The sequence below is a fragment of the Maniola jurtina genome, chromosome 21 (assembly GCF_905333055.1).
Source record: "Maniola jurtina chromosome 21, ilManJurt1.1, whole genome shotgun sequence".
NCBI lineage: Eukaryota > Metazoa > Arthropoda > Insecta > Lepidoptera > Nymphalidae > Maniola > Maniola jurtina.
This window is the reverse complement of record NC_060049.1, coordinates 184855-198813: the sequence shown is the minus strand read 5'-3', so window position 1 is coordinate 198813 and position 13959 is coordinate 184855. Positions and strand designations below refer to the sequence as shown.

The 13959-nt window shown below is 36.7% G+C and overlaps 1 protein-coding gene across 1 annotated transcript in view; it reads left to right on the top strand.

Annotated features, from left to right (window-relative positions):
* LOC123876171 (prothoracicostatic peptides) overlaps positions 1-8831 on the top strand; it is an 85235-nt gene extending 76404 nt beyond the window's left edge. Inside the window, exons 7-8 of the mRNA XM_045922336.1 lie at positions 701-805; positions 7862-8831. Of these exons, the coding sequence (XP_045778292.1) occupies positions 701-805; positions 7862-7887 (131 nt within the window). The 3' untranslated portion in view covers positions 7888-8831. The remainder of the gene's footprint in view (positions 1-700; positions 806-7861) is intronic.
* The last annotated feature ends 5128 nt before the right edge of the window (positions 8832-13959 follow it).

Below are 13959 nucleotides of genomic sequence, written 5' to 3'. Positions count from 1 at the left end.
CCTGCTAAAAGCCAGTTACAAAGTTATTCAAAATTATTGCTAAGCCTCTTAGATATTTTAATATACATCTTGGAAAAGATAACAATTAATTCGATATTATTTAATGGAGAAGTAGTCTTTGTGGTTTGGAATTTTATTTTGGTTCATTTCAAATTATTCCAAAATTGAATCATTTAAGTAAATGCAATGCTATCTTTAGCTAACGTACAAGTGCTTAAATTAACAGGTACAGTCAGCACCAAAGCTAGGTTTGCACTTGCCCATAGTCGCTTGTACTGGTGGGTGCAAACCAAGTTAGGTTGCTGACCTTACTTTCCTATTAAAAGTTGCTAAAAGGAAGTAGGCAACCTGTAAAAAACTTATGTCTAAAAAAATTGACATTTATTTTAGTAATTTTGAGAGTAAAAATCAATTAAAAATACTTAGCAGTTCCTAATAATTCCATAGCAGAATATTTAGGATTTTTTCACCTAACGATTCCATTAATAAACCAGTCTGTTCTGACGAACTTATAAGTATAAAATGCATAGAGTGCAACCCAGTGGTAGATGCTTTTGACGATTCAAAAATACTTAAGTTACTTAACTGCAAAGTTTAATTGAATAAAAATATTTTGAATTTTGAATTTAGAGTAGTTGTAGTAGATAGAGGTAGTAGGTAATGTTGATATTCCGCAATAACCCGCAAGCCTACTCAACAGGAGCGTACTACTGGAAGAGAGAGCCCGGCTGGACGAATTTAAGGGGCATGTGGGGCAAGCGCTCCTCGCCCCCCGGCCTGCCCCTGCCCCTAGACGAGGATCACGGTAACCCGCAGGCCTATGCTCCACTGCACCTAGACACTAGACCTGTCTTACTATCGCACTCAATGTCCACTCTACCTCTGTCTTCTTTCTCCTTGTTGTTGACTCACTCTATCTCTATCTGACATATTTCGCTTAGGCTGCACTTAGAATTCAGATGTGAGTTACCATTGTTCTTGGAATTGATATGAAATGTTGAAAAATATATTTGTTTCATGTAAGCCAAAATATTGCTCATTCCATTGATTGATACTTATGTTGGGACGTCATTTATTTATATTGTACTGGCAATATTTTACAAAAGCTATAATATACGTATATCAATGTAGTATAACTACTAACTACCTATCGTGTGACAAACTGAACAGACAAACAAATAAACATTTATTTCAAATGACACAATAGTTCTTGTTAATTCTTCATAGTAGTAGTGACTTCCTGTAGAATAACTCTAGTTTCATTTCATGTAGTTTAAACTGTACCTACCTACATTGCACTTGCTCGTAGATCTATCCTGTCCTTCCTTCTTTAATTATATTATATTGGTTTGAGACTTCTAGTGTCTGTCCTGTAGATGTTCGTTATAGTTTAGTCTGTACATATAATTTTTTGCGAAATTATTGTCTTGTTTCTCCGTAACCATGGGAATTTCCGTATCAGTAAATATTTCTGCACCTTCTTGTAAAAATTCTTTTGTAGTTGTAGTTTGTAGTGTAGATTTAGAATGTAGACGTGTATAAATGTACATTTAACTATTCTATCAATAGTTTGTGCCTGTTCATTTCTTCTGCAATCTGTGTTCGATGTTAGAATAGTTGTAGATAAATAATTTTAAAAGAAAAATCCGGTCAAGCGCGAGCATACATACCATCATACAGGAACTAACATTTTTTTTTTAATTTACATGGTGGTCATTTTCAATTTTTTATTATTTGTTGTTATAGCGGCAATAGAAATATACATTCTGTAATTTCACCTCTCTACCTATTATGGTTCACGAGACACATCCCTCTAACAAACAAACGGACGGACGGACAGAGAAGGCTTAGTAATAGGTACCGATGTCACTCTTCGGGTACGGAACCCCAAAATTACAATACTATGCCAAGCCTTTTTTGCCATACCAGTAGATATAGATATCATAATAATATCTCATCAAAATTTTCTTATATTGCATTGAAATCGAAAAAAGCCGTGATAGCGAAGTGGTTAAGACGTCCACCGCCTGTTAGTGAGGTCAGGAGCTCGATACCGGACAAGCACCTCTAAGTTAACAATAATGTGCGTTTTGATCAATTAAATATCACTAATTGATTTAACGGTGAAGGAAAACATCGCGAGGAAACCTGCATGCCTGAGAGTTCTCCTTAACGTTCTCAAAGGCGTGTAAAGTCTAGCAATCCACACTTGGCCAGCGTGGGGGACTATAGTCTAAATCCTTCTCATTCTGAGCAGAGACACTGTGCTCAGTAGTGATGATGGATCAAATACCCGTATAGCTTTTCACAATAATTATTTATTTGTCTTGAAAAAAATATAATTCCACAAGACTCATTTCCACATTATCCCTTTCACACCTTTCGCAAAACAAACAGTATTTTGCGATCCGAAATATGTCAGTCCCTTCGAAGTGCAGTCAGCGAGGCGGAAAGCCGGAGAGCCAAGCTGCGATAAACATCCCGTTTTATGGATATTACACGTAATTCGCTGATCCCTTCGCGACGAGAGACCAAATCCCACCCCTGGGACGCGGTCACAATCATATGTTCCTACAGTAAATATAAATAAAATAAAATATAAATCAAAAACCGGCCAAGTGCGAGGCAGACTCGCGGACCGAGGGTTCCGTACTAAGGTAATTTTACTGACATTTTGGATGATAAATCGAAAATCATTAAATATAAATATAAATAAAAATCTGTTTTAGAATATACAGGTAAAGCCCTTTCATATGATACCCCACTTGGTGTAGTTATCTTACTTTGAAAATTGAAAAAAACATTTTTTAATGATGTGACCTCAAATTCACGGTTTTCAGATTTATTCCTTTACTTGTGCTGTCAGACCTACCTACTTGCCGAATTTTATGATTCTAGGTCAAAGGGAAGTACCCTACAATTTTTCTTGACAGACACGACGCGACGGACGGACGGACATACGGGCGGACTGACTGAAATAGACAACAAAGTGATTCTATAAGGCTTCCGTTATTCCTTTTGAGGTACGGAACCCTAAAAATAGCCATTTATTCTACTACCTACCATACCATATATCATGCAACATTGTTAAATACATTTAAAACGTAATAATATTTTAGTTCCTACAATAATTTTGTTAAAACTCATAATTCACAACTTTCTTTAGCGAAAAATTCCATTGTCCAGAATCATAATTTAGGAAAGAGGAACTTTTAGAATAAAGATAGAAATTAAATTTATTGATGAAACTGACAGTATTTATACCAAAAAAACTAAAACAGATTAGTTTCATTCCTATTTAGATTTTGTGTCTAGTCTCATTTCGATTTGTGTCAAGAAAACTGTATTTATGGTAATTTTAGCAATTCCTCTACAATAGAGCCGACAGAATTAGGAATGTAAAGAGTCATCATAAATATTCCATTGTAGACGATAGATGTGAAGTATGATCCTTTGTAATACACTTAATGTGTTTGACTTTCGACCTATGCTTGTATAAGGCTGAAGATGACCTAGCTACTATGCGAATTCGATCGGAATAAACAACGCTAAAAGATATGAATTTTCTTCTTTGATCGTAAATAACTAGAATATAATTATTGTTTAACTAATGAAAGACCTTTTCTTTCAAATATTACGTAGGTACACGTTTTAAGCAAAATGAATACCTCCAAACATACTAAAAAACAAAATATACGTATCGGTGTAAAAAACAAAATATACCGTTCGTGTATTTACACGAACCCTTATTCGGAGTGGATTAAACAGACACCTGCGACTCGGAACTAACATGTCCAATCCCTTAGCCCTAACTCGCACGAGCGTTCAAAAAGCGTTGCGTTACAACCCGGCGTTGCGCTGAACATACAAAGTGCGCGTTAAAAAAACGTTGACGTGTGAACAGAAATACTTGGGAATGCATTTGTTCTATTTGAACGCTTTTTAATGGACGTTAAAAAAGCTCTCGTGCGAATGAGGCCTTATACCTACTTACCTACATTTGACGCAAAAAAATTGTGATAGTATAGTCAGAAAAGCTTTGTACATATTATTTCATGTGCAGATTTGGTCAAACTAAACCTATTAAAACCCTAAATAAAAGAGCAGTGATAGCCTAGTGGTTAAACGTTTGTTTCCTACTCGGGGGTAGAGACCGGGTAGGTACAACTCTAGCCATCTCTAACTTTACGGGGTTATGTGCATTTTAAGCAATTAAATATCACTTGCATTAACGGTAAAGGAAAACATCGTGAGGAAACCTGCATGCCTGAGAGTTGTGGTGGTGGTTGATCATGATGAACCCTATAATAAGTGTAGGTATGTCCTGAAAGTGTATAATCTGTTGTATTGGATTTGATCACTTATTTACGGTTAATTTCATTTCCAAAGCATTTTATTTTAAAGTTTATTTTAACTTCTGGCTCAATAATACGGATTGCTTCATTACTTTTGTTTTAAGTACTAATCAATTAAATACAATACAAATTAAAGTAAGTAATCAATTCATTTGATTCACTGCCATTAAAAATATGTTCTTAATTGTACTTTAATAACCTTATTAAAAGTACTTGGCAGGGCAATTCGAAGGGCAGTAAACGTCCCTACTGCGCGCCCTTAGCGAAACGTATATAAACGTGCTAATTAACACAATAAAGGCTGATTGTTGTGACCAGAAGTCTCTATACCTACTCGTTTACCGCACCAGCTTACAGGAAGACTAAGTTATGCCCGCGACTTCACCCGCGTGGACTACACAAATTTCGAACCCCTATTTTACCCCTTTAGGGGTTGAATTTTCAAAAACTCTTTCTTAGCTGATGTCTACGTCATAATAGCTATTTGCATGCAACAGCCCGATTTGTCCAGTAGTTAGAGCTGTGCGCTGATAGATCAGTCAGTCAGTCAGTCAGTCAACTTTAACTTTTATTTTAGATTCTATAGATACGTTTTACAAGGTTTATTGACTCGGGAAAAGTTTTTTAATCTAATCCTTCTTTTTTAACAAACTTCCAAAAAGGAGGTGGTTCTCAACTCGGGCCGAAACTTTAACAGGGCTCTCTCCGTCACTCGTTTCATACAATCGTAGTTCCAATTTCATTTGAATACTAAGCAACCAAAGTCCATAAAATTTTGCAGACATACTCTAGAAACTAATATCTGTGTCTGTGGTGTTTTAGATTTTTCTAAAAATATGTAGTTTTAAAATTACAGGGGCTCAAAGATTTGTATGAAAATTTTTAATAACTTACTTTGACGTAACTTTGACGTACGTAACTTTGAAACCGAATATTTTAACAGAAATCTGGGAAACCACAGACATAGATATTAGTTTCTTGAATATGTCTGCAAAATTTCATGGCCTTTGGTTGCTTAATATTCAAATGAAATTAGAACTACGATTGTATGAAACGAGTGACGGAGAGAGCCCTCTTAACATTTTTTTTTTAATCATTAATTAGAACGGGCGCAGTCCAATAACTAAACTAATGAATTAGGTACAGTAAAGCAAATAAAAGATACAGCCTATATTTTTCTGTATCCTTTAATTAATTTAGATTTTCGGTACAAAAATAAAATTCGGGGAAAAAAATTTCGGGATCAAAATAAAATTTAGTATCACTAAGATAGATTTTCATCTAAATTGTATACAAAACACAAAAAAAAAATTGTCATGCGGCTGGTCGTCGAGTTAATCACGCATCTCCCCCCCCCCCCCCCCCCCCCCCCCTAAAGGCAGCGTCGTCATAATAATTAATCCTTTAATATTGCGAGTCGCGCTTCGAGCCGGCCGCCAGGCCGCGTCGATGCCGAAAAGCGGCTTATGAAATTACAGCGTTTCAGTTTTGCATACCACTTGAATACCTTTTTAACCGACTTTCCCTGCAAAAGCAGTGTCCTAAGTTAACTTTCTGTGTTCAAGTCTAATTGAATAAAATATTTTTTTGAATCTATTCCTTTCTTAATTCCCTCATCAGCACTGATGTACTCCCACTGCTGGGCATGGGTCTCTTGTAGGGACTTCCACATACCACTGTCTTGGAATGTATGCCGCCTGAATCCAGCGCCTCCATGCGACTCGTTTGATGTGGTCTGTCCACCTAGTGGGGGTCTTCCAACGCTCCGCTTTCCGGTGCGGAGTCGCCATTCTAGCACCTTGAGACCCCAACGACCAACGTCTATCGGTTTTTCGAACTATGTGTTCTGGTGCGAGGTCACGCTCCACCGTGATTTTGTGATGAAAATAATATATACTGATTCCGAACATAACTACAAATTACGTCTCAGCAAAAATATTTTAAATAAATCACGAAACATCATTTTCTGTTACAATTGCCTGAAATATACGACTGTGTACACAAACCCTAATCGTTAACAAGAGAGGAGTCGAAATGAGAGCCGTACGGAACCGTGCAACAGGCATTATTTATTACACTCAAATGGCATACTCCTAAATCCCACCGAAAAATCACCTTAGATCTGAGTACAACTTTTTGGGACACAAAATAAAAGTTTTCACTTAAATATTAACTTAAAATTTATCAAAAATTATAACGGGTAATTAAATAAATGGGTTTTATGTTTAGATGAGGTTACATTACTTTGATAATTTTAGAATAATTTGTAATCTATACATATAATAAAATTGTAGAAAAGTGGTGTCTGTACAATGGAAATATATAAAAAAAAGTAGCAGGGGTTGTTATTATATCGATGCCGAACCCGAAATTGTAATTAATTTTTTTTTGTCTGTTTGTCTGTGTGTTTGTGCACGCTAATCTCAGAAACGGCTTATTCGATTTAGATATGGTTTTCACTAATATATTGTAGTAAGCTTCACTTAGGATTTAGTGTTTATTTCATGTCAATCGGTTCATAAATAAAAAAGTTATGTCAATTTAAAGAATCACGGCGCCTCGCGCCTGAGCGTCCGTGGCTATATAAAGCGCGAAAAGTCACTATTCCACGCGAACGAAGTCGCGGGCACAGCTAGTTATACATACATACATACATAAAATATAAGATCTCTATCTGCTATATAAAAATTGGAATTTTTAAACTTTTATTCATTTATGTTATTTTGTAAACAGATTAAGAACCGACTAAAATAAACCTACTCTAAAGCGGAATTTACATTACGAAATTAGTGGCACGACATTAATTTCAGTATCAATTAATTGCACGTGTAAACGTCTAACGTCGTGAAATTAATTACGTGCCACTAATTTCGTAATGTAAATTCCGCTTTAAGTATAGAGACCAATTCACTTTTTAAATAACGTCGAAAATTTAAGTTCACTCTTTGACTAAAAGTCAATCGCTTACTCGAGTGGTCCGTGAAGTCAAGTACAGGCTGTTCATATAATTCAAACCACAGCTGGGTTCCAGTGGTTCCAAACGACACAGAAAACATTGCTGTACTCATTTTTGATCTACGTCCGCTTCCGACTCAAGAATAACGAACTTTCGAAGCGCCCTTTCAAACACACATTAAACATTATCACCAGCATATGTGGACGTTCACAGTTGGATATAGACTCTTCCATCCGCAACCACATATAGTCCTCAGCCTTTCTCATTCAGCCATTTCGTCACTCTCACACACCTCTCTCTATCGTCGCGTCGTCGATCCATCGCACTAGAACGTCCCCTTTTTGCGCTTACTAACACTTTCTAGGAGTTTTAGGCTCCAACGGCAATCAACATCACCTTTACGACAAGCCTGGCCTGCCCAATGCCATTTCAGTTTGTCAATGGTATGGGCTACGTCAGTTACCTTAGTTCTCCTGCGGAAAACTCCCGATATCTCACTGAGCGACTTTTAATTTGTTTACTTTTTATAATATTGATTTTTGTTTCACAGATGGCGCCACAGGGGACGAGGCCTAGACTACTGGCAATTGTAATATAGGTACACGAAATACTAGTCATATCCAAATATATTCATGTCTAAATATACTTTCCAATGTTTTCGTTTAAATACTGTTTATCGTCAACTATCGAGGCGATACATTGGCGGCATTAGTTCCTAGATATAACATTATTTTATATAAATATAGAGATTACTATTATTTACTTTACTTTGTTATAGTTTCAGAATCGATCGTACAAAATAAAAATATAGCTCTGTAACTATGTCACCTTCTAGAGTAGATTTAACTAGCTCTTATTCTAATCTGTATTCTCAAACGGACAGGATGTATATGTCTACTATAGTTTTTATCCTTTAATTTAATGATTTGGGACAGCGATACTGTCTGATTCAGAATCTTTCAATTCTTATTCTACGTAAGTATGAAAATGGCAAAGATAAACGAAATACAGAGAGGGCAGAAGATGCCATTATTGAGTAGTTGTTCTGCAAAGTAAATTGCTACTATTTTGACTGCAAAAAACATCAATATTTCTGTACTATTGATTTAAATTAATAAAATCAGTTAATTATCCAACTTCTACTCGTAGACTTAATACAAAAAATTTAGTAGCATTCAAATATACTGTGTCATACGTACCTATTCTTTTTATTCTTATATAACTTTCTAGACAATTTTTAATGTAAGAAAATTAAATAAATAAAGCAATTTTCTTCCTGTAACGTTAGTTGACTGCATTTTAGAATAAGATCTAGGTTTTAAGTAAGATGTTTATTTATACGATATCTGTATACGTAGGAGTAAGGGGCGAGGTGTAACTATATAATATGTATGTACTGCTAGTTAGCTGAATTAATTACTAGGCGTACGGACTAATTAATTGTATTTTATTAGTAAAGTTGATGTACATGGAAGGGCTTCGTTCGATGTCGACGTTTGTCCAATAAAAGTTTATTCGAAGCCGAAACTGGTTTTATTTCAATGTAACCTTTTATTATCTACTTTTATTTGTTACAGCATAAGGCTGCCTTCACTTCAAATTGGTAGTGCGTTGGACGCGTGTCGCAAACGCGTGTGTCTAAAGCGGAATTTACATTACGAGATTAGCGCACGTGTGAACGACAAATTTCGTAATGGCATTACGAAATTAGACGTTTGCACGTGCGATAGTGACATTAATGTCGTGAAACTAATTTCGTGCCACTAATTTCGTAATGTGAATTCCACTTTATATTACAAATTCAGAACGTGGGTATAATCAAAATGAAAACTCAAAAGTACGATTCACCATTAAAATAAGGACTAAAACTTACGTACTTTTGACATGATATATGTCACATAAAGATAAAATGGCTCGTGAGATCTCATTTCGTACGCATCATACTACAACGCTTCTTAATAATTTAAAAAAAAAGATTCCGACGAATTGAGAACCTCCTCCTTTTTTGGAAGTCGGTTAGAAACGAAAGACTTCACAAACGAACGAGAAATTAGACTTTTTTACTTATTTCTTATTTTGATTTAAGTTAAACCTTGACTGTGATCTCACTTGGTGGTAAGTAATCATCACTTCTACGCGGCATCGTACCAGAACGATATGTAGCTTGGCGGCCCGATTTTGCCGATAGGGTGGTGACTAGTTACAGCCGTAGTCTTCCACCAGACAAAAGTTTAGTCCAAAGCTAGCCAGCGTGCTGGACTATGCCTGAACCATTCTCATTCCGAGAGGAGACCCGCGCTAGTTCACTCTGCCCGTGCTCAGTAGTGAGCCAGCGACGAGTTGATCATGACGAGTGCTAGTTTATGTGTAGTAGAAACAGTGTGTGGGTTCAGTGTAGACGATGTAAAAGGTTGTGTACATACACTACTCTATGTACACAATCAGCGGTATTGAGCGCAGATTGTTCTATTTCGTACACGGCCATTGCTGTGTAGGGTGACCAGTAAACCCGCTCTAAGGGATATCCATCATAAGCCTGTGGACATCGTGGACGTCCACTGTTGGACATAAACCTATCATAATCAGCTACACCTAGTTCTCGACTTGCTAACAGATCGGCCTCTCTGGCGCAGTGTAAGCGCTGCGGTGTTATCAGTGGGAGGTGAGGCTTCGACCGTGGCTAGTTACCACCATACTGGTAAAGCCGTGTCGCCAAGCGATTATTGGCGTCACTCAGAAAAGCAGGTATTATTTAAATATTTTTATCGAATTATTGGAATGTCCTCTCATCCACCAACACAAAAAAACACAAGTTCAATGTGTAAAGGTAATCCGAGAGTTTTAATCTAAACAAACTAATGCCAAAATAAATAATTTAATTAGAGCGTGATTGCTATCACGACATCTAATTATTCAGTTCACAATCCAAAAACCGAAAATATGCGATATCGCTCCGAATCTCAGAAGGAGACTGAACTAAAACCTTCGAAACACCCGTATTTATGCAAGTTCAATCTTGTTGGCCTCCTAGCAACAGATTGTATGACATCGAATGAGCCAAATATCGATTTTATCAAACTACCTGCATTAGATAAATTAATAATTTTATATTATTTTTGACAACCCAAATCAATTTTTTAAAATAACCTTACACGATTAAGCGTTCCGATACGATGCCGTGTAGAAAGAAACCATAGGGGTTATGGGTTTATTTGCATCCCGAAGAAGAATATAGCGTAGGTACTTTTAATCTCGAAAATTAGAGTTCCTACGGGATTTTTAGAAAACTAAGCTGCGGGCTCGTAATATAGTACCAAAGCATAAATATAATTAATGTGCACTTAGTATACATTAAAAAATTGGCAGTCGCGCGTAAGGAAATTTGCACTCCAAAAATTAGCTCAGAATCTCCCAGCTTCATCAACCATAGAGATCTATCCACCATAAAACCATATAACCACCACATAGAACCATAGAATCTTATTTCTCTAAACTTTTACAATAATGTAAAAAAGTTTTAGAGAAATAAATAATTTAGCCTTAATGTAAAATCATGGTGATAGAATTCGTCGTTTGGAAGATTGGATGGAAGTTGGTCAAACACGGCGGACTGTTTGCGAGGCTCGCGAACGTTCGCCGATAGGTGCCAACTGCCAATAGTGTGTATTCCAAATATGATTGCGTCTAGAAATAGTTCCTATAAAGCCTAAATGGCCTCATTCGCACGAGAGCTTTTTTAAAGGACGTTAAAAAAGCTCTCGTGTGAATGAGGCCTTAACGTTGTACGTGTTAAAAAAGCGTTGTCGTGTGAACAGATACTTGGGAATGCATTTGTTCTATTTGAACATTTTTTTAACGGACGTTAAAAAAGCTCTCGTATGAATGAGTAAGTGTTATATTTGTCTACGGAACATAATTTTCACCCAACTTCAAAAAAGGAAGAGGTTCTCAATTCGTCGGAATCATTTGTTTTTAATTTTTTTTAATGTATGTTCCCCGATTCCGAACCAGTGGTAGATTATTTTGACGATTCAAAAGCACTTGTAAAAGTTTAATTGAATAAAAATAATTTGAATTTAAATTTGAATTTGATTACTCAAATACGCCTGGACCGATTTGGAATTTTTTTGTTTAAAAAGGTGTACTTTGCAGGTGGTTCTGGTGAAGATCTGATGAATATCTTCGGAGATGGAGAACGGAACTCCTCAATGGATAAGAGTAAATTGCTCGCGATCAGTGTAATATAGCTTAGTAAACAGTAGGCACGTTTACCTAGGCATAGAATATTTTAACAGTGGGGCCACTAAAAATTGTGAAATAAAAAAAATTCAAAAAATAAATAAAACGAGCGAGCATAAAAAAGAAACTAAGTACTAAGCTCGCCCGACTTCATACATACATTACACGTGTAGAAGCAAAAATTTTTTTTTACTTTTTAGAATTTTTAGTGTTTGTGGTTATTGAAGTCGGTTTTATTTGTTTTCTGATTTTTTTTATTCAAAATCCTAACTTACGTGGACGAAGTCGCGGGCATCGTCTATTTTTAAAGGGATAACCTACATCCCGTATAGTGATATATGCTACTTTTTATCTCGGAAATTAAAAGTTTTCCCATAGGCTTCTTAAAATTTAAATACTTACTAACAAAGTGAGTCCTGGTTGCTCTTAATAAAGATTATTACTATTATTAAATCCACGCGGACGAAGTCGCGGTTATCATCTAGTTTATAATTATAATGAGTACAATGACCTTTCGGGTAAAACCCTTGATTTTTTTATTGACTTTGTATAAATGAAATACCGATTCAAACATGCAATAAAAAGTTAGAGTAAATCTCTTTTTGTATTAGAGACTTACTGAGATAACAAAACGAAACGGACTTAACCCTTGTCACTGAGGTTCACCTGACCCTACTTAGTGGTTTATTGTGTACCTACTACCTACTAAACCATAGATAACTCACACACTAGCAAGACTATAAGAGGCAAACAAGATAAAAGGAATTTAAAAAATGCTGCTAGTTCATTTAGAGACGGCATTATTGCTACTTTTTCCTTTGGTATTTTTTCTTAACAGCGATTTCACAGGTGATTTTTACGGAAAACGATATTTCAGTTTTCAAAATAACAACAGTTTCCTAATTATGATCAACATCAATAGTGCTGATATTGATTAACAGGTGGTTTTTCACGGAAAGTTAATTTTTACACGTATAATCGTTTGCTACATTGCTACATTACATGTTTTTCTCTTCCCAACACGAAGAGATGCGAGTGTTCTCGGATTTAATTGGGGTCGATGACATGCACGTGTGAAATTAAAAAAATGAAACGGCATTAAATGTAGTTAATTTTCTTTTTCAGATTTCGCTCTATGATTTTTCATAGGCTAGTTTTGGAAAGGTAGCTAGTGTTACATATGAAAATGCTTTTGACGTGATATTTTCCCACGCGCTACTTGTGAAATTGTCCATCTAGTCTTGTCTAGTTCATATAGAGTGAAAAGGGGATCTGGCTGTAATGAGAAACGTATTGAAACTTGAGAGAAAAGTTGGGACATTTTAAAACGCTTTGTGCTGGAAAGTGGCTGGCGTCTTTTATTGAGACTTTCATTCCACTGTAGCTTTCTTCGTGAGAGACGTATTATTACTTTTATAGACCTACTCATAATAATAGGTACGTTCTAATTTTGTCCAGCACTGCAAAAAATATGAGACAAGATATTAACATGACCTTAGCTTCGGTCTTGGTGTTCTTATTATTTGCTATTTTTAACCGACTTCCAAAAAGGAGGTGGGTCTCAATTGGGCCCGTATTTTTTTGTATGTATACCTATTTTTTCGAGGGTTCTGGACCGATTTCCAATTTTTGTTTTTAATAATATGTTCTGTTGTGATTTATTTCTAAGCTTTTCTATAAATCTGTATAGGATATTGAGATACAAGGAATCAAAAACTTTATTTGCTATAATCTGCTGAAAAAGACAAATCTGTATGGTACAACATACAGCGTGCGACATGCACCACCCGCCCTCTCACTGCTAAGCATACAGGAAAAGCCAGACACAAAGCAATTCAAAATCCCATAACGCAATACCGCATAAATCCACCAGTTGTACTAAAGTTAACTTAGATCACAGAGGCTCTCAAAACTCAGCCTCTAGCTACGTTGCGCCGGCGCCGTTCACTAGTCGTTCGCTACGTCCATAGATTTATTAACGTCTCTACGCCGTCCGCTACGTCTCTACGCCATCCACTACGACTCTACGCCATCTACTACGTCTCTACGCCATCGGCTACGACTCTACGCCGTCCACTAAGTCTCTACGCCGTCCGCTACGTCTCTACGCCATCCACTACGACTCTACGCCATCTACTACGTCTCTACGCCATCGGCTACGACTCTACGCCGTCCACTAAGTCTCTACGCCGTCCGCTACGTCTCTACGCCATCCACTACGACTCTACGCCATCTACTACGTCTCTACGCCATCGGCTACGACTCTACGCCGTCCACTAAGTCTCTACGCCGTCCGCTACGTTTCTACGCCATCCGCTACGACTTTATGCCGTCCACTACGTCCTTACGCCGCCCGCTACGTCTCTACGCCATCCGCTACGACTCTACGCCGTCCACTACGTCTTTACG